Source organism: Lipomyces arxii (genome assembly GCF_038497795.1).
Source record: "Lipomyces arxii strain Phaff 12-163 unplaced genomic scaffold V1512scaffold_34, whole genome shotgun sequence".
Classification (NCBI taxonomy): domain Eukaryota; kingdom Fungi; phylum Ascomycota; class Lipomycetes; order Lipomycetales; family Lipomycetaceae; genus Lipomyces; species Lipomyces arxii.
Window position 1 is genome coordinate 1 of NW_027117733.1, and position 21,152 is coordinate 21,152.

A 21,152-nucleotide genomic window follows, 5' to 3' on the forward strand; every position below is an offset into this window, starting at 1 on the left:
GAGGATCTACAAAATGTCTTCAATGGGAATTTCGAATGCGCTTTCCGAAGATGTTTTGAGTACTATTGATATACAGCAGAAGTCTGAATTGCCAATGCCATCCATAGTTGATCCGCCCTTGCTGAACATTTATGAGGAGTTCATTTTGCTGCACAATACGCCAGCCGCACTTTCAGAGGCGTATGAGAAACATCGAAGATTTCGCAATAGTGAGCGAAAAGCGTATCTGCAAGGTACAGGCAAAATCGTTGTTGATCCTATTTTGCGCGGCTTGGTTGTTGATCATCAACCACGTGATTTCGATCCTAGAAACTGCATAACCATGTGGAGTCGTCCAACCAAGCAGGTAATTGATGTGATTCAGCATGTCCAAGAAATGCTACGCGAAGTTGAGCCAGATCTTTGGCTCATGCCTCCACAAAATTTACATCTTACGGCATTGGAAATTTTACATTCTGTTCCTGATACTCAACTGGACTTTTTACAGCAAACTTTGCAACAGCTGCGCCCTCATCTGGATTCGTTACTGGCGCCTAGGCCAGCGCCAGTTCTGGTTAAGCCTATCTTAAGCTACGATCAGCATGCACTGGCTTTGAGCTTTTTACCGGAAGATCAACCGATTGGTGACTCTGGTGATTGGTACTCTTATCATCATTACCGGTCAGATATTTTTAAAATTGTGCAACAACGTGCCGGAGTGGAAGTTGGAAGCAGATATCAAGTTCCATCAGCTCATGTAACCATTGCCAGATTTATAAAGCCGCTGGAAGCAGATATGGAAGACTTCATTGCCAAACTGGAAGAAGCAAGCAAATGGCTCGAAACAGTTGGAAGCAAGAGCGTTCGGTGGTGTGTCAATGACGAACGAGGGACCGAGCTGCGATACGGTAAGATTTGGTATGGTACTGGTCCATGCGAGCGCATTGGGCTTTCAATGCAGCAGGCCGCAGTAGCCAACGATTTCAATTTAGAGTGGCGGGAGCGAATATAGCTGTTAGGACAACAATATACAGAGTTTGCCTCCAACGTCTCATTTTTGGGGGGTCGAATTACCTGCACATGAACGTTTACACTGCGTAACTAATCTGCTAAGCTCAAGACAGTTGCTACCGCTCTTTTGCTGCAAACACCTCGGTTTATGCATGGACTGCGGCTACGACTATTTAACTACAATGCCAAAGCTGTCAGAGCAGTAATGGTCAAAATTTGCGCACTATTTTAGATAGAACGCCATAGTCGATACTGCCTCCGGTATTTGGTTTAAGAACCACCCAAAAGCAGCCATGCTATCAAAGCATCTATCAGCTGAGATAAGCGCCTGAGAACAAAGATTGCCCGTATGGTGATGGTCGTGATCCAAGTGCAAGGTATGATGGAGACGCAATTGTGAAACCTTTAATCAAGTTGTGCATCGCGCGAGCAATAAGCACTCTATATCGAGGTTCCGGATGCGTATGATGTAGCAAAGGTGATAAGGTTTCTGGAACTTTATGCAATGAAATAATTAGAAAACTTTGAAGATCAATAGCAGATAAATTGGTAAAATTTGCGTCGGGTTGTTTAAGTATGGAACGTGAAAAAGTCTTGAAACTCATGCTAATAGTGGTATAGCGCTTCATGGGTTGGTAGGCATTTGACACTTCAGTATCCACACTACAACGTGGTGTGCTTCGACCAGTTAGACTACTGTGCGTCATTGAGTAATATAAATTATGTGGATGCCAATTGTAACAATTCGACATTTGTTAAAGGCGACATCACCAATTCTGAACAAGTACTAGCCGTACTTCATGACCACAATATTGATACAATCTTTCACTTGGCCGCCCAAAGTCATGTGGACTTGTCGCTTGGCTGCGGTTCTTTTGAGTTCACGCCCGTGAATGTGTACGGTACGCATGTCGCACTTCTGTTATAGAATACAATTGTTTGCTGTCGCCTACATTTACGTATGAGACCGACTATGTGTTCGCTGCTCCGTAAAGTTTCTAAATGAGCCCGTGACTTAACAGGCACCGCTGATATACCTAGATTTAGATCTGATTTATATTCGCCATTATGCTCACAATTCCGGCGCGTCAACTATCACACTAAAAGTGGATTTGCTGTTGCACCGTATCCCACAGTCATTATGTGAATGTGAATGTGAATGCACGCATAACCGATGCGTTTTAAACCCAACAGCGGAATCATTGTGACAATCCTCATGAAAATGGCAGTGAGCATTGACTGTATCAAAGGTCTCGAGCGCACAATGTAAAACGGTGCGCTGAGCCAAGCCACAGCGTGAATAGCTGGATTCAAACCGTAAAGATACTAATCTCAGGAGCATACAATGGATGACGACCAAACTCGCAAACCCGGAGGTGCGTCTTGTCGAAACAAAGATTCTCAAGTGGCTACGGTTTTAGGCTCAGGAAATCCTAGCTGCAATCAGTTGCAACAGGCGGGTTACGAATTTAATGTCTTAATGGGTTACAGCGACTCATCATTACACCACAATTGAAACCAAATGCATGTGCTAAAATTCTCTTGTTTTCTCGTGTATCGAAATTCTTAACAGGCTCAAATTGTCTGGGAATTAGATCCCAGCAAACAATGTAGCTCCCTTAAAACTAAAAAGTAGAAGAGCCTTAAACATTCAGCTACCAAAGTCCTTTGTCAAACAATACTATCGAGGTTAAAAGTCCGTGGCAAAGATGTAGCAATGTCAACTGTAATAGCAATTTAGCGACTTCAAAAGTGCTTCGCTGCTTTGCTATTGAATGAAATCGAAACATACAACTTTTACAATTTCTACTTGGCAGTCAAATGCGTTTTAAGCGCTGTTAAACTAAACTGACCTACATCCAGTATCCAAATCCGCCGTCACCACTGGTGAATACAATAAAAATCGATGACAATAACATATATGGAGTACTGTAAACTGCGCATTTAAGCTGTGCATGGACTTTATATTAGAATAAATGAAGTTTACTCCCCAGAGCCGCTGACAGATCCTAGAGATCGTCGCCGCTTACCAACTTACAAATCGCTCCAGTTTCTTGCAAGGATCTTATTGATTAAGCCGTTAAACAAAACGACTTTGTTTCAATCCTATTTAAAATTCCAATCTTTTAAACTTCTAGCTACAGCAAACTCATATCATTAGATTTCGAGAGAACGCTAGAATTGCCGTTTGCTGGTTTCGAAAACGGATTGTTTGACTGTTTCGAACTTGCGGGGGCTGGTAAAGGATTTGCTCCACTCATCCATCCGACACTGTCATATGAACGTTGTGGATCGTACCAATCAGTCGATAGAGCTCCTGCTGTGGATCTTGTCTCAAACGACGAGGATGAATATGCATTCTCTCGATCGCTTGCTGTCATCGTGTTTTGCACAGTAGGAGCAAACGGCGAGTTGCTGGAAGCGCTCTGAGTCTGTATTGGTCTCTGAAAAAGTTGATATTCCGTAGGTTGACTCTGAAGTGGCTGCTTTTGGAACTGCTCAGCGCTCTGAAGATGCTGATAATTTAGTAGCTGCTGCTGGTTGTTACGTGAAGTTGAAAAAGGCAAAAGCGACGAGGCAGATTGCGAAATCTGGTTTGCGGCATTAGAGTTGTTCCCAAAATAAGACGGCGTTTGTTGCGGAGATTGTGCCGATGCTGACAACGGTAACAAACTTGAATATTGCTGTTGCGATGTGCTTTGAGAGAATAGTTGTTGAGCATACGGATTTTGCGTACTCGGCTGGGCTCCCTGACCCGCGCTTGACCTCGAGCCAAAAATATCGACAAGAAGCGCTGAGTTGTTAGTGTTAGCATTGACCGGCTGTTCGTGTCCACTGCTGTACGGATTGTTCCGAAAGGACTGATTAAAACCAATCGACTGGTGATATTGCGGCGAAGCAGGTTGCTGTGTATTATCAGCAAACAGCAGACTGTTATTCTGTATATCGTAATATTCCTGCTGCTGAGACTTCAACGCTTCTTCGGCACTAAGCTTTATAGCTCTCTGCATATCCTCATCGTCATCCGGTGCAGTTTCACGCTCCCGTCTTCTTGCATCTTCTTCGGCAGCCGTAAACTTGCTTTCTTCCAATGCCAGCTGGAACTCTTCATCATTTTGAAAATCACTCTGAATAGGTGTCCTTCTACGCGGGACACGCCCGAACGTGTCTAAATTGCCTTCGGAATTACTAAAGACATGATCTCCAGCGCGATTCAGCTTTGCGCGCATCTGACTCCGATTTACTCGCTCGGCACGAATTCGTTCATCATCTAACAAGAGACCTGCAAGGTCTTTTGCCTTTATTCGCACTATATTGTCAGTGATGCTATTGGCGTACTAAGCAATAATGACATACCGTTTTGACCCTGATCTTTTCCTTCTTCGTCAATATGTTGGAACTCATTAAGAGTGTTTATGACAAAGATATTATCCTTCGCCCAACGGACAACATCTTCAGACCCAACATGAATACAGTAATCAAGAAGTACAAGCGCCTACTTGTAAGCATCATAGCTTTTTGATCGACGCTAATATTACTGACCTTCATGACGTGCCGCCAATTTTTCCCTTTATCGTTTAACCTCCTTTCCAACATATCCATTATTTCAGTAAAAGCCATGCTAAACAGCGATCAGTAATCAAGCCATATCTTTAATTAAGACTGGCGTACGGATCAAATGTTAACTGAGCAATCTCATCCATATCTCGTGAACTAGGTCCCCAGGCATCATTTGACGTCACTAATTTCTAATTAGTAACTACTGTGACAATAAAAGACTTTGCTCACCATTTCTGACTTTAACCTGATTTACGGTATAGCCATTTGTAACATTCTTGATGGATCTAATAATCGATTTCGACATTTCGTAACTTGCACCGTCAAGGTGCAAAATACCAAAAAAAATAGAGTCCTAGATGATCTCAAAATATGTACAGAACTATACAAGACTTCCCACTGAGAAAAGCTTACGATCTGGTTAATCACGTATTGCCAATAGTCGTGTGGAGATTACAATTTTGGTTGGAAGTAATGACGACCGAGCTTTAGCGCAGCGGCTATGAAGCCCGCACAGAACCTTTAAATTCAAACCCTAATACCGAAATTTAACTTTTTAACCACAGAATTTCTTCATTAAGTCATAACCATATGTAAAAATTCATAGCAATAACGCCATTCACAAACTCCGATAAAAATATAATGATACATCGTCGAACTCATAGAAATCTCATGCTTGTCTCATTGCAATATAGTATGTCAAATCAAGCTTTACCCAGAACATTTGAGTATGCCAGTTCTAAGGCAGATTAGAGTTAATCACAGTCGAATTGAAATAACGATAGTACATACCAACTTTTCGCGACATTGATTGTAATGCAATAATGATAGCTTGATGCGTCAGTCCCGGAAATCTATCTCGGTGAAGTCCAATCCATTCCAGAGGTGGAGTTGCCTCACCCATGTCTCTAAGCTGCGGGGTTGCAATGATTGGAGGTTCAAGCGGAATATAAAGGTACTTTTTGTTCAACTCAACTTCCTTTATCTTCTTTTCCAACTCTTCAGATTCAAGCAGGTGGGTGGTATAGTTTTTGCCATCTGCTGCAGCAACCTGTCGAAGCTGAAAAGACCGCACGTGCGTATTCCACATATCACGAATCAAGTTTATTGAACCAAGATTCCATCCCACGTCAACTTTGCCTTCAAATAATCCGCTAAATGTGAACTCAACAGTATTTGTATTCGTAATAGGTTGCCAAGTTTTCATGGCTACGTTGACAGCGGGTACTCGCATAATAGTACCTCCCTTTGCTTCACTGGCATGCTTAATGAAGTCTTCAACGCTTACTTGCGTCAGATCTTCTTGAACCCGTTTCGTAGAAGAAAGAGCAACAAGTAATTGTCCTAACATCAAGTCCAGACGACTTCGAATTTTTGGCTTCTCAACACTAATTCCAAAACGCGCTCCTATATTAAACGCTTCAATCCTCAAAACTTCCGTGTCGGAAAGCGAACTGGGAAACACATCTATCACGATAGTTTTAATGCTAACATTCAATTCAGTACCAAGCTTAACAGGCGTGTCTTCAGTAGATGGTGTCACGACAACTGAAGGAACTCTGGCAATTTCGGTCACTTTAAATCGCTCTGAATCTCGCAGAACTGCCTGGTACGATGCTGCTTGTTCTTGATTTAATCTCTGAATAGTGCTCAAAATAGCCAGTATATTTGAAGGCGCCAGCACTGTTAGATAAAATCTAATTGCAGAACAGTCAACGACGCATACTAGGCGGTCAGAAAAGTTTGGCGCTAGTCCTTTTTGATTGAACATTGTCACATGGGCGCTGCTTCCAACAGCAATAAGAAATAACCTATAATCGAAAAACAACCGGCCACTGACTTTCTCAAGTCCAGCCGATACAGTAATCAAGGGAACACCAACTTGTCCATCTTCTAACACTTCCCATTTAATTCCCGATCGAACCCTCATACTTTCAATCGCAACTTGACCTCCCAATCGGCCCTTGCATTCAGCTTCCACATGTGTAAAGCCAAAGGTCAAGTTTTGATCCCAGTCAGAAGACTTTCTAGATGCGAGCCACAACTTGTCTAGACTAAGAGCTACTTTTCCGAGCGACTGACCCAAGTCCACAGAAGCCTTGAAATCAAGCAATTCAAAATCGATAGTCCAAGGAAAAGCATTTGTTGAAGATACACGATGATAGCGCTGAACAAGAATCTCCGCTCGCTCATCCGCCGTCTTTTTGGGATGCGCATGCTGTTGATCGAGTACAAGTCCGGGCGACCAAATGTCCTGAAACAACAGTAAGTCATGGCTTTGCTTAATATTTAGATCTAGCGTGATATCTCTCACATTGCTGACCAAAGAAAGTCCGGTAACTCGACCCAGCTTATGGCTTGCCAAAGCTGAAAATGTAGACTCCTTCACGGCAATTTGCCCACTGGACTCTCGTGAATAGATGTGCTGTAAAGATGCTTTCAAATTGAATAACTGCAACGCACACGTAAATGCTCTGGAAGATGTCGACTTTTCCAATGTACCTAAAGTCATGTACACTTCATCGAAAGCCACCATTCCGGCTACTTTGGCGATTGGCTCACAGCTTAATGAGAATTCTTGTCGGCCAACACGAAGACCTAAATTTAATGAGATTTTTCCTAAAACTTTGGTAGTTGACGAGCTTTGTGCCGCCACTTTTGGCTCCTTAGTAGCTTCTTCTACTTTTTCTTTAGGAGCACGCATTGTATCTTGGAAGTTTTGAACCATTTCCATCACAACTGGCATAACACGTGGATAAAGGGTATTAACAGAAGGCTCAACAAAAATTTCCGCGCGCAGCGAGGGAGTCTCGGGACTTAGTATGTGATCTGATATTAAATGTATGCCAGGTACGCGAAATATTGCAACCGGTCCAACTTTTGTTGGCTTGGGCTTTCCAAAGTTGGCTTCTGACTTTGCTTCCACCGTCGATTCTCTATGGCTGAGTGAAGAATCTTCCGTATACTTTTCATTTGTCGCCCCAACAAGCTCAATGGTCGATCCCGCAAAATCTGCTTTTATATTTGCGTTACTGAAAAACTTTTGCTTGAACAAAGCCTGAAGTTGAACTTCCGGATCTTCAGAAATGCAATCTGCCTTTGCCGCAGTTGCACCCCCTAAAATGGAGCCTGGCTTCGCCGAGCTTCGATTTTTGTAATTTAAAATTTGCCCCGATACAGCGTCTGCTGTGTTAGAGAAAGACCCGGCCATTGCAGCAATCACTTTGACCACGGAAGGAATGATCCTTGTCTGAACTTCTGCACTCCTGATCGAAAGTCCTAAAGCACGAGTATTTTTTGCCTGATTCAGTGAGACACAAACTGTTATTGTCGGAATTATTGATGAACTTTCGAGGGGTACCTTCGACGATGATTTCAGTGGCACCTGTTCTGCCCCTATAGCTTCAAACTGTTTAACAACAACGTTTATCAACCCATCTCCCTTTGATGACAGTGTGAGCTGATTGGCTCCAACACTAAAGTAAAAGCTTTTGACTGTCTCGTTTGCAAAAATATCTGAAACCCAGTGAAAAGCAAAATTTTCAAAACGCACACGAATTAGTGCTTTAAATATACCGTCCCAAGTCTGCACGTCATCAGTTGCACCAGATGATTGAATGGGCTCTTTCAGTATATTAGACAAGTGGAAAAGCTCTTCCGGCAGCTCGATGCTTGTCAGTGTCTTCTCAAATTGACTCAGAATTTCGACAATCAAAATTGAGCTGAGAGGTGAGAGCTCTAACAAGCATTTCTCACTTTTCAAAGCGACAGCATGACGAAAACTATCTCCTTCTTGATCTTCTATTGTCTTGCATAACAGAACTAAATTACTTTCAAAAATTTGGAACTTTCCATTTTTGAAACGTTCGTTAATGACCGCCAGAGTAACACTTGGAAATCTCCCTGACAAACTTATATATGGCTTGTTATGAGTTTGAGAAGAAACTCTTGAACTAGTGCTACCCAAAACTTTAACGTTTGTTATTGACATCATAATTTGTGAAGTCTCCGACTCTGCCTTAATCACGACACCGTTGATGAAAAGCACTCCACGCAAGTTCACATTTTGCAATGTGGCCGGCGGCGAAGCAACAGAACGAGTTTTACTGCGGGGTAAAACAGCTTCTTTTCGTGTCCAAGCTGTACCCCATTCTAGTTGCGCTTTCACAATTTGAGCTTTCAAAACATCACCCGACAACACACTCGCGAGAGTGGGAAAAGAAAAGGCATCAAAATTCACAGTATCCATGCGAATACTAACATCTGCAGCTTGAATTGAGTCATCACTGCCATTAATCCGGGCAAGAGTCGTTACTGTAGGAAATGTGATAGACGTTATTTTGACCCGTTTTGTACCCTTCGATTGAGAAAATTCGTGATGCTGCTCTCCTGATCTAAATGCAACAGACCTTACATTGTTGACTACAGGAGGAGAAATGATTTGAACACCTGATCCATGTATTCCGTACATTAGGGAAGGCAAAACGTTGAACATGACGTCGTAGTTGCGCAGATCCAACGACACTCCCATTTGTTTAAACTGTTCTGAACTAGAGGTTTTAGGCTGCAATGGTGACTTGACAGCACTATTCGCTGAATTTCTATCACACTTCAAATCTGGGAACATGGCAATGAATTGTTGAACTTCATCTTCGAGAATTTGCGTGAATATAGACGCCAAGCCTATAATATTCTCAAGAACTTTCAGCACGATACCTTTGATATAAAAATGTTCTCTAATAGCTCGCGAGTCCGGGAGCGAGGTCACAGAAGCCCAGATGTTTGACCGCTGTATTCCCAATGTCAGCAGTCTCTTTTCGCCGTCCGAAACGGGAGCTAGAACATCTAGCTCGAGTGCATTAGCACCAAGGAGAAATGATGACAGCAGGAACGATTTCTGTTCGCCAAAAATACCGCTGATTGTAGACTGAATGACGTTGCCAGACATCTGAACTCTAAGGTTGTCACTATTGACAACAGAAATAAACTTCTTGATCTCAACAACTGCACAGATTTCGACATCCAGCGCAGGCAGGGGCACCACTACTGCTTGCATATCTTGGACAGCGTCTTTTTTGCTCGGATATAGTTCTTGAATACGACTATTCAACACGTTGGTAACCACCCGAATCAATGGTAATGAGCTCCAGTTTGTAATCACGCGTACTTCTTCACAACCGGCAGAGGCGTTGATCACTCTTTGTGTTTGTTGACACTGAAATGCAGATTGCAGACTTGTCGCATTTTTAGGAAATAGCAGGTTGTCAGGCTTGTCAATAATTCGCGATGACAAACTCAGCGTAAAGTATGCCAATTGCAAGTAATCTTCTTGTTCAGATCCGTTGGCAATGCAAAGAGTTATAGTTTCGACGTCCAGAAACATATTCATCGCATTCGAAACTATAGTGACTGTCTTATCTTCACCATCGAATACATGAGCAAATACGTAGCTTGTCGCTATATTCACCATTTCCCAACTTCTCCAGTCTTGCATTATTTGCACCACTTTGTCTTTTGCATCAGGGGGCAATAATGCGTCGTCAGGAAAAAGATCGCGCTCAATTCCCTGTAGCGTACTTGAAGGCAATGCACGGCTTATATGTCTGATGCGTGCCATAAGTCGCCAGCTGTCATTGGCTCTGATGTGAGCTTTAGATGACCGAAGAACATAAGCAGGTCGTGTCAGAAACGCAGGATCGTGCTTTATCTCATAAGCATTACTAGTGAGAACAATCTGATACACCATATTTCTGAGCCTGGTTTCACGTCTGCTCTTTATTTTGGCCAATTTCTCGACAATTGGTATTAAAGGCTTTAGGATGTCCAGTCCTGTATTAGTGACCCACTTGATTGACTGATTCTGCACTACTAAACCAACAGGCTTGACTTTGATATATGTCACATCTGTTTGCGTTTCATGATTCCAAGCTTCTATTTCTTCAATTTGGAGCTCAAGCGGTAAAGGCTTTGAGTCTAAGCGATTTTTCCAATCACTCGGTATCAGCCCGACCTTCACTTGATACAAAATGATATAGACACTGCAGACGCGGTGAACAGGATTTCGCCGTGATGGCTGATCGAGTGTAAAGTCGCTACTTTTGTCCGTGAGGCGACAACTTAGTGTGGCAGTACCAACCTCTAAGTCAACGTGGTTTCCCATTGTCAGCTTTTCCGGTGACATGACAGAATCTATCAACGTGTTGATTACCTCGCCATAGCATACATGAAGACCGGGAATAACAATTCTCGCGCTCGTTATTAAAGATACCGTTGTCAAGTTCCGCTCTAATCTTTCGATAACGTTTACTTGCAGCTCGTCAAGCATATATGTTATATCCTGTGGTCGTTAGCAGCAATACTATTTACCATGGCTTAATTTTAGCTTACTGGCGGGCTCAAACCATCTAAGACCTCAAGAATAGCTTCAACACCTTGTGCAGATACGAATCCATCGATACCGCTCCGAAACTCCACGACAAAGCTATCGAATTGAGTATCTGTATTGTCCAGTAGTCTTGCAGACTGATCACTTTCTGTAGCGTTGTTACCCATGTCATACTTGCGACGCTCAAACCCGTTTGCGACGGATTTCATATCCTAAATCAAGTCAGATTGAGATCAAAACAGCAGTCATGATGCGAAAAACCTTGAAAGCGCTGACACAGGAATATGGGGGCATAAATGTGCTATCAAAATCGCATCGTCGTTCACTTTCCGCATTAGAGCAAGAAAGATTATACGCATCTAAAATGGATTAGGCGAGTATACTACTCAAAAGAAAACTAAATACCTAGATAGTCCCTTGTTGTTGTTGCTGAAGGCTTAATTCCAAGGGCTTCTGTGTCATGGTGAACTACAGAGCTAAACACAAGTTAGTCATCTGCTTAAGCAATATTCCAAGAAAACACACGAAGTCGAAGCTGTACTGCTTGTATCATAGTCGTCCACACTCACTAATGGTGGTGCCATAGGAGGAAAAGGAAGGGTCGTATAAATTCGAGGTGGACCATCAACTCTTGTCTCACTTTCAAGATCCATAGCTAGAAAAAAGGGCGTTCTGTTAAACAGCATATCATGTCTCCGTATATGCTCTTGCTGCAGCCGACGTCGCTCATATCCTCTTTGCTTTCGATCAAAGTTTGTTATATATAAAGAAGTAGCAAAATAACACATTACCCGACCGGCATCAGCTCCTCCCGAAACTCTGTCACGACATAATAAATTGATAGACGGAATTTCAAGCAGAATATAAGCATTGTATGCAACTGTTGCTAAATCGCTTAGAGACAAAGATACTGATTCTGTCATGAACTCGATAGTAGTCGCATCCGTGTTAACTAGAGCTCGAATTGCCGGTAGCTTTACTCTAAAAAACGTCACATCATGAAGCGGAGGTTCTGCGACAATTAATGCGTTCTCCTTATCCGCTAAAGTATAAGAAAATGCTTGCAGGGTACTTCGTAGATTCTGATATAACGTCGGAGCACCTTCTGCAAACACAATTCCAAGATCAAAATCCCAATTACAAACATAAGTCGGTTCGGATGGTGGTAAACCAAACATACGGTGACCGTGAACATTTATACCTTCAGATCATTAAATTGCTGTTCACAATAAGCATTATAACATTCACTCACCATCAACAAATAAAGCCGTCTGCTCGCCACCAACATCTTTTCTCGTTGTCATAAGTACTTCATCCACAGGTAAATCCAGCATTCGGCCTTGAATGGGACTAATATTAATTTGCAAATCTACTCAATATGAACTACTCGCTTCTTGAATCAAATCTAACAACGCACCCATGTAGTAATTTGTAAATCTCAAATCAACGTCAAATGCATCAAAGTCCAGTCTCAGGTGTGACCCAGCAGAGTAGATGGTCGTCGGGAATATGAGACATCCACCATTTGTCTCAAAATTAACCAGAACATCAGTTGAATTGACCAATTGCTGTATCGCCGATTCTTGCTTCGTAGAGCCGCTGTCTTGAAAATCATCATGCGAGTCCTCTGGGGAAGCTAGACCAGTAAATTTAGACTGGTCTGGGGCAGCGACACTCCGGGTGAACTCGTCTAAAGTTTTGAAATGGGTATTATCCCCAAAGTAATTCTCGCGCACCTTAATTAAATACCGCACTAAAAAACCGTAGGCAATAATAGAAGTATAATCACTAGAAATATCAACACAGAGCGTATCGATCGGCACTGACTGATCTGATACTGTGTATGTGTATGAGCCTTCAATGGAAAGCTGTTTGACGTTGCCAAGATCCTTCGATTCTAAAAAGCTAGCACGAGTGTTCCACGGAGGTGCATGAAGGACAAGTTTTAGCAACTCCGCCTAAGCCCATGTCAGATGACTTTATTATCAAACCGGTATACTTACAGTAATCTTATACCGTACTTGGGTCGTTATGGGACTTATTTGATCCAGCGGCACCTGAATACTTCCGCACAGCTTTGGACTATTGAAGTCCAAAAAAACGTTGTCATCGAAGTCAGTTGGGTTGCTGATAATGTTTGAGTCATTAACGTTAACAAAAAGTGAAAATTCATCAAACGCAAATCTGAACTCATAGGTTTGCGGAATGAAAGCGCTGTAAGGCTGTCCTGGACCCGACCCAAAATCCGTTATCATATCAGTTAGAATTGTGATATGCTCTCTAAGCAAAAAACATCTGATCTCCGAAGCGGCACTATTAAACACCCAATTTGTTAATCCATTCCACTTTAATGGACTGCTAAGGTCTCCGGTAATCTGGCTCGTAGTCAAAACTCAATACTCTTGGCAATTGTCACTTTAAACTTACCTTATATGTTTTGGACGACCAAAGCAAATCGTGGTTAACACTGGAACGCAACTCCACACCATTGAATTCACTGGTCAAATATCGCGGCCAACCATCACTTGCTGGAACTAGACCAGATACAAAGGTCAATGTGGACAACTCTGCCAGTTTCAATTCAATCCAACCGAAAGATCTGATCGAATTTCCAAGCTTCGTTTCGGCCTGCCGCTTATATTCAGCGTCCCTGCTGGGTTCTCTGATAGGAATGCGAATAATCGTGTTATCATCCATTTCAACGTAAATCTTGAACTCTGTACTAAATCTATAGCTTCCTGGAGAAATAGGCTCCGACGGTGTACTGTCTACATGAACTCCGGGAAAGAAGATTGACTGTAATATCACTCTTTGCCTATCAGCCCAGGGGCCATACTGTATAGTAGCACCTTTCAAATGCAAATCAATACCCCACTGTGGAGGTGGCTCTCGATTTATTTGCTCAGCTCTTCCTAGATCATGACTCTTAGATAAAACAGCATCATAAGGAACCTTTCCAGGAATGTCGTAGTAGAATGTAAACTTCGCCTGATCTGCATCCAACACTGAAGTGCACTTTGCATACTCTTCAATCTGCTCTGAACTATCAGTAAGTTCAATCTTGCTTTCTTCAAGATACATAGAAAGGCCCTGCCAAGGTCTATCTGACACATCGTTTGTCTCTGTAGACCTAGCAGTAGGCGGAAAAAAACGCCCGTGCAGAAAAAAAAACAAATCTTTAAAGCTTTGCCATTTGCTTGGCCTGTACGCACGACTAAGATCAATAGGAGCTGTGCTGCTCTTGCTTATAAGGTGATCCTGGCTGTCCACTTGACCCTCTTTATAATCCATGTTTGCTTTCATTTGCATACTCGGCTTGTTGAAAGTGAAATCGTAAACCATTTTATACTGATCATAAACTGACGCGGATGGGCTGGTGTCCACAAAGCCCACAGCAGAACTGAAATGATAGACCATAATTGTTGGCGTTCGAGAATTTCCTAAAACCATTGCGCCCTTGGAACATAAAACGTCTATTGGAAACAATCCTAATATCGGAGAAAGTTTTTCTACCGCTTCTACAGTAGTGGAAGTATTTCCTATGGGCTTCTGAAGTTTTGTGCACCTGGCAGCTTCAGTATCATCCGATGTAGGGAATGACTCTGTAGATGAACTTTCCGCAGCAGCTGCTGAGCCATTTAGTTTGTCATTTGTCAGGCCACTCGTATCGCACAAATTTCCATCCGGACCACATTGCTTATGATTTTTATTGTCAGCAAAGCATGACCCAGTAGCAGTTGCTGTGTCAAACTCCTTTAATGCTGCTTCATATGCAGAAGTTCTGTTATACACAAACCATTCGACACCCTCAATATATAGCATGAACCTCGCTGGTACAGTCTCATTTTTCTCCTTTCTAAATTTGGCAACTTTCAAATCAGATCTTCGTGTCCGATTAAGCCAGTACCTCCACGTAACGTGACCTTGTGTAATAAAAACAGTTTCATTACTACCAACGTAGCGTAGATCTTTGAAAAAGATACGCCCCCCGAGCAATGAGATCTGAACAGAGCGGACGTCGATAAAAACTCGAAACTTATGCCAGGTATACCATCTAGCTGAAAGTGAGATCAATGTAGCAATCACTCGATTGAAGTAGAAGAGAACGAAGATAGTAGCGATGCCAGTCACTATAAGCTCAATCAAAAAGATCCAACTAAATCCCCGCGATCCTCGAAGAGGCACTGACGCGAAATGTGAGCTAGAATCCATAATATCGACTTAACTAAATGACATTTCTGCTGTGAACGAGACGAAGACTGTTCAAATACAATTAATAGTTCATGTGGTTACTGCTTCGCAATATAAAGATAGGTCGTCAGGCCGGATGGAGGCGATGAGTAGTTGACATCTGAGCCGCACGTAAAGCCGATTGCTAAAATTCTTGGAATAGAGCTATAGCGTGTAGTCAATCTGCCTTATATCGCTGGGCAAATAACAGTAGTGAGTATCTAATAAATCTGGGTTGATATATTAGTATGAATTGAGGTTTACGACTACATGGACGTTAAGATCTTGTAGAAGCTAAGTAGTGATAATGTCTTCTACTTCTGAATATGAATTTGTTGTTCAGGTATCAGCATTGCCGATTTTTTATTTCCAGAGGTGTTCTAAGAAACCAGAAAGTGAAAACTTTTTACGACATCGGTAATAGTGAGCACATTGCACAGTACGTTGTTTTGCGGAACGCAGATGAATATGTATCGTCAACTCATCTAACTCAAGCATCTATCAGGATACAGCGGGAACTTCAAGTTCTACAAAAATCGAGTGAAGGCTGGAAACTTGCTGATGCTCTTCTGGCAGATTTGGACCCAAATGTACGCTTTTTTGGAGCTCTAACTTACACAGTGAAGCTCAACCAAGATTGGTATGACCAACTTCAAATAAGATTACCACCGTCTGACGGAGTTTAGGCCATCTCTGACATCTTCTGATATTTCTATATTGTTAAACCGTTTAACAAATTGGTTTTTAACTTATCGGTATGGACCAAGATTCATTGTTCAAAAGATCGCGGCCACTTTGTTGCTCGTTCTCAATAGGCGTCCATCAGATGCATCAAGTGTTTGGCCTTATCCAGTATACGATGTCATTGTCTCTTTAGCTCAGAATGCTCCAGTAGTAGGATCCGTGGATTTGATGAACGAAATTTCGTTTAGAGCCACAATTCAATCTTTGAGTCAAGAAGACCTTGAAGTGGCCCTTTTATTTTGCAAAACATTCTCAGAAGAAATCGCCGATGCCGATGTGGCTCGTGAAAGCAGGTAAACAATATTAGCTTGAGTGCAAGAGTATATACTAAGTATACACAAGACCGTTGTTATACAAAATGATAAGTGCGGCAACAGAGCATATGCTGTGTCTAATTTCACCGGTAATACAAAAGTCATCAGGTGAGTATGGTAATGCATCACATACGCTTCTGATTTCTACAATAACTACATTTCGCGCATGGACCATGTCGTGTGTGAGCTGCGAGTCTTCATCTCAAGCCGTTCAAGCTCTTACTGCACTGATCCCAAACTTAGTTATGTTTCTGGAGCTCGACTCTGATATCGAACTTTTTGGTGCTGTGATAGAAGCTTTATGTGACTTCATGGAATGGGCCGATAAGTTAATTGCACCAGACACTTTACTTATTCTGCTAGATGTTTTTGCTGGCGGCTGGTCTGCTGCAAAAATTCAGAGACTGGTGACTGCAAGTGATGAGGACGAAGGGGATGAAATTCTCGAATTGTTTTTGAACGGGTTTGTTGCATTTGGTGGCTTAGTGGCCAAAGATCTTGCTTCAACATTGACTGAGCCTCGATCGCGCCGTGTGATCAAACTCATGATTGATTTGCTAAGAACCCCCGGCTATCCAGTCGAAGATGAGTCGGTCAGCAAACGTACCCTTGAATTCTGGGAGCTTTTGGTTGACTCCGTTTTATATGATGATAATGGGCATCTTTTGGCGCCCCGAATGGAGCCTCATCAAAAGCTTCAAGAGGCAAAAGATATCATGATGCAAGTAATGGAACTGCTATGGGTAAAACTTCGAGTTCCTCCTGTTGAAATAGTAATGTCGTGGTCGCAGGACAGCCGTGACAGCTTTTTTGCGTTTCGAAAGGACGTTGCCGATCTAATCGAGAGATCTTATCAACTTGTGCAGCCTCAATTATTTTCTATTTTAGTGCAGTATGTGATTCAGTCGATAACTGCTAGTCCAGTTGACTGGGCAGGCGTGGAGGCATCACTTTATGCGCTAAACTCAATTTTGCAGAACTTAACGTCGGAACCAAAGGAGTTTGAATATCTCAAGACATTACTAGATTCTCCGTTGTTCGCGTTGCTACCTGAATCTCCGTTACTTCGTGCTCGACAAACGTCTGTGTCTTTAATTGCTTCTTCTGTTCCGTATTTCCAGTCCGAAGCAGGAACGGCTTACGTTCCAGTGGTTCTTCCATACTTGTTTCATTGCTTAAATTCTCCTCCGTTATCTCTGCATGCATCACGCTCTATATATCAGATATGCTCCAATTGTCCTGCAGGTCTCAGTGCTGAACTACCGGCCTTTATAAACATATATAGAGATATAATTGAGAACGGAACGTCGATTGATGGTGTGGCTAAGGAACGCGTCGCTGGTGCTGTCGCAGCAGTGATAAACCAGACCGTTGATAAGCTGTTCGATCGCACTATGTATCTATCGCAGCTTATCGATTGCGTGGGTATATATGCTGAGCAAGCTTCGCGTATACCTCAAGATCCTGATAGGTTTATTGAGGCGCGAGAGCGTGCGGCTTCGGTTCTCAAGGCACTCTCGATGATTGGGAAAGAGAGTCGAGACGTCGAAGAAGTTGAAGACAAAACTTTGGAAGACCATGAGTTGATAATGGCAGCTCGTCTGAAGCAATGGGACTTGGATAACGCACCTGGTAGACCGGCCAAGAGTAAAATCCTCAACACTGTACTTTTTCTAAGTCACAATGTTGATATTTTTAGAGGCGATCTCGCTATAAGGCAAAATGCATGCAGTGTTTTCAAAGCTGGACTATCAGAGGTAATGCCAGGTCCTTTTACGTTTGGCGGGAAAGCTGTGATAAAGTTTGTTGCGTTTGAGATTTTACAAGTTAGGAGGCTAGATACTATTCAGCCTGTACTTGCACTTGGATGCAGTCTGATTGCATCCAGTGCAATGAGCGCTACAAATGCCGAGGCCCATGATGTTTGTCAAGAATTGCTAGAACTTCTTAATAACGGCGTCCTTGTTCCATCTCATGCTGCAGACCCGGATATCAACGAAGCGGTCTTAGAGGTTTTGCTGAAGTACATAACAAAGCAGCTCTCATCTTTAATTTCTAGTCCACACTGTGCGAGTTTGATAAATTTTGCGATTGCCACGATATCTGCTTCTGAGAGTTTAGTTGTCAAAGCGGCCATGAGATTTTGGATGGAACTTTTGAGCTGCTATGCATCAGACGGTAACCCAGAGTTATCTCATGCAGTCAGACAACTTGTAGAGTTGACAGGTCCTGAAATTTTTGTTAGAATTACTGCTGCCATCACCGGAAAGGCGCCTAGAAGTTTAGTGGCAGAGTACGCAAGACTTTTGAAAGCTTATTTAAGGAATGGAGTTATGAAGTCTCAAAACTGGCTCGAGAGTGCATTACAAGGAACAACTGTGTCCGCTCAGCAAGCTGAAGACAGAAGAAAGTTTGTGCTCAAGATAATGCGATTACGTGGAAAACCACCGACCGATACGATAGTCAAAGATTTCTGGTTGCATGAAAGTGGATTGGAAGTTGATTATGTAGCTTAAAAGCCACATCTTATTAAAGCACCTTAAAAAAGTATAAAACGTAATTTTATTGGAGCAGTTTATTTTAAAACTCTCTTGAAATTTAGCTCGCGCTTGAATCGATGTTAAGAGCTGACAACCGGATTAACTATCAGAAATTGAACAGTGCGAACGCTAGCCAATTTAGGAGTAAGCAGGAGTGGTAACTCCCCTGCTGCATCGGAAAAACTTTGTCCGTCTTCTTTTGTATTGCTTAAATCATTGAATTTGTCAAAACTCAAAGAAATTGTTAGTTGTTCTTACTCAACATTCTTAAATGATCATGAAAACTAATTACATATTAATCCGGGATAAAATATTGATTGGGTAGGTAGGTAGGCTTTGACATGTCGTTTGCCTTCTACCCTTGCCCACGGAGGGGCCCCAATTTCTCCGCTTAGACTTTTTTAAAGTCGGGGACCGATTGATTCTACGGCGTCAATACGCCGGAGCTCTCGTCTAGTCCTCTAAATTTTGGACACCAAGTTTAAATTCTTGCTATACCGATTTTAGGTTGCCTCTCTAAGTCTGTAAATTAAATTAGCTATGGCACTTGAAAGAGAGGTTGCTGCAATTTCTAGCCAGTTTGCCGTTTCGGATGCCGAGTTACTAGCCATTGCAAAGGAATACATTAGGCTCGCTGGTAAGTCTTTTTTGTATGCGAGTTCATCTTTTGTTGATAAGCTTTAGAACTCGGCTTGGGAACCGATTCAATGCCAATGACGATGATTCCCAGTTTTGGTAAGGATGCTTCCTGTTTTAGACAAGGTGAAGTTGACACCATATAGTTACCGACGTGCCGAATGGTTCAGAAAGAGGAACTTTTCTTGCAGTTGACCTCGGTGGCACCAATTTTCGGGTTTGCTCAGTTACTTTGCTGGGAAACGGTGAATATAAACTAGAACAGAAGTCTACTGCAGTATCGAAAAATCTCATGACTGGTAGCTCTAAGGACTTATTTTCGTTTCTTGCGAAGCAAGTTGAAACATTTATGAAATTGCATCTTAACGATCATTTTAACGAGGAATCGTCCACAAATGGAGAACATATTCTCAAATTAGGTTTTACATTTTCCTTTCCAGTAAATCAGACGGCCGTCAACCGTGGTACTCTCATACGCTGGACGAAGGGATTTGATGTAGTAGATGCTATAGGACAGGATGTGTGCTTACTGCTGCAAAAAGAGCTAGACGCTTTAAAGTTGGGTGTACATGTTGCTGCTTTGGTGAATGATACAGTGGGCACTCTGATGTCCCGTGCATATGCGTCTTCATCTGAAGCTCTTACTAAGGTTGGACTTATAGTTGGCACTGGTACGAACGGCGCTTACGTCGAAGACCTTGCAAAAGTGACTAAATTAGACTTATCTTCGGCAGCGTTTTCTAACAAGCATCTTATGATTGTCAATACTGAATGGGGTGCTTTTGACAATGCTCTGAGAGTTCTTCCAGTGACACAATACGATAGGCTAGTCGATGGTATAACACCTAATCCTGGATTTCAAATGTTTGAGAAGCGAGTCTCTGGTATGTTTCTTGGAGAGATCGTAAGACAGATTTTACTTGATTTGTGTACAAGAAAGGTTCTATTTGCGGGTCCTTCGGCTGAGCTTACCACGGAGTGGCAGCTGGACACTTCATTTTTGTCTGAAGTTGAGAATGACGAGTCAGAAGACTTTGATGGTATTTGTAAGCTTGTTGAGAAGAGTCTTGCACTTCACACAAGCCACGCTGAACGATGTGCTATTAAAAAGATTGTGGAAGCTGTCGGCAAGAGATCCGCATATCTTGCTGGGGCAATCATTGCTGGCACGCTTCAGCATATTGGAGCTTGTTCTAATCGTTCTTCTGTCGACCTAGGCGTTGATGGATCTGTGTACGCACATTATCCTAACTATTCCAAATTGCTAAAGGAGTCAATCAAGATTATTCTTGGTGATGACGAAGCTCGTGTAATTATCGGACGTGCTGAAGATGGCAGTGGGGTTGGTGCAGCTTTGTGTGCACTCGTCGCTTAACCGCATAGCAGAGCGAGTTCGACAGCGGTTCTGTTTTCCTTAAATATGGTCTCGCTGGCGGGGCTGTGGGTGCTATCACAGAAAATGGAAATTTTAAAAGCAATTTGGCACATTTCTTAATAATATTTAAAGCATACTTTTGTCTCATTTATGTAATCATGATTGTCATTGACATCATTACTCGATTCTCTTTCTGTCGTAAATTGAAAAGCGCCATTACTAAATTCTATGTGCCACACCATGAGCGGCTGAACTGATTGTTGCACACACTCATTTTTTCGGTTCAATTTTGCCTGATAGTTTCGCACAATCATTCAATAATACATCAGTACACTGGCATTTTCTTCGGGCAATTCTTTTGAAACGGTTGATTAACGCAC

The 21,152-nt window shown here is 42.4% G+C and overlaps 6 protein-coding genes across 6 annotated transcripts; 4 read left to right on the forward strand and 2 right to left on the reverse strand.

The window, feature by feature from the left end:
- Positions 1-94: 94 nt before the first annotated feature.
- Positions 95-991, forward strand: V1512DRAFT_213253 (RNA ligase/cyclic nucleotide phosphodiesterase; the record flags this gene model as incomplete). The annotated part of the gene is made up of 1 exon (XM_066913586.1): positions 95-991. One exon carries the CDS (start codon positions 95-97, stop codon positions 989-991), a length of 897 nt encoding a protein of 298 aa, XP_066769149.1.
- Positions 992-1,603: 612 nt separating this feature from the next.
- Positions 1,604-2,542, forward strand: V1512DRAFT_268316 (uncharacterized protein; the record flags this gene model as incomplete). The annotated part of the gene is made up of 2 exons (XM_066917461.1): positions 1,604-1,892; positions 2,032-2,542. Coding segments are annotated over 2 exons (456 nt in total), but the record flags the coding sequence as incomplete, so codon positions are not given.
- Positions 2,543-3,128: 586 nt separating this feature from the next.
- Positions 3,129-4,855, reverse strand: V1512DRAFT_255402 (uncharacterized protein; the record flags this gene model as incomplete). The annotated part of the gene is made up of 5 exons (XM_066914803.1): positions 3,129-4,300; positions 4,348-4,486; positions 4,534-4,612; positions 4,663-4,732; positions 4,780-4,855. The coding sequence occupies 5 exons, from the start codon at positions 4,853-4,855 to the stop codon at positions 3,129-3,131; spliced, it is 1,536 nt and encodes a 511-aa protein (XP_066769151.1).
- Positions 4,856-5,252: 397 nt separating this feature from the next.
- On the reverse strand, positions 5,253-15,145 carry V1512DRAFT_250083 (uncharacterized protein; the record flags this gene model as incomplete). The annotated part of the gene is made up of 10 exons (XM_066914644.1): positions 5,253-5,287; positions 5,341-10,885; positions 10,936-11,145; positions 11,195-11,292; positions 11,339-11,409; positions 11,459-12,134; positions 12,186-12,302; positions 12,351-12,891; positions 12,937-13,308; positions 13,361-15,145. 10 exons carry the CDS (start codon positions 15,143-15,145, stop codon positions 5,253-5,255), a joined length of 9,450 nt encoding a protein of 3,149 aa, XP_066769152.1.
- A 138-nt stretch (positions 15,146-15,283) lies between these two features.
- On the forward strand, positions 15,284-18,949 carry V1512DRAFT_268322 (armadillo-type protein). The gene is made up of 5 exons (XM_066917462.1): positions 15,284-15,506; positions 15,556-15,602; positions 15,669-15,803; positions 15,850-16,200; positions 16,250-18,949. The coding sequence occupies exons 1-5, from the start codon at positions 15,471-15,473 to the stop codon at positions 18,735-18,737; spliced, it is 3,057 nt and encodes a 1,018-aa protein (XP_066769153.1). The 5' UTR covers positions 15,284-15,470; the 3' UTR covers positions 18,738-18,949.
- Positions 18,933-20,952, forward strand: V1512DRAFT_268324 (hexokinase-domain-containing protein). Its single transcript, XM_066917463.1, has 3 exons — positions 18,933-19,398; positions 19,446-19,496; positions 19,544-20,952. Exons 1-3 carry the CDS (start codon positions 19,302-19,304, stop codon positions 20,770-20,772), a joined length of 1,377 nt encoding a protein of 458 aa, XP_066769154.1. The 5' UTR covers positions 18,933-19,301; the 3' UTR covers positions 20,773-20,952.
- The last annotated feature ends 200 nt before the right edge of the window (positions 20,953-21,152 follow it).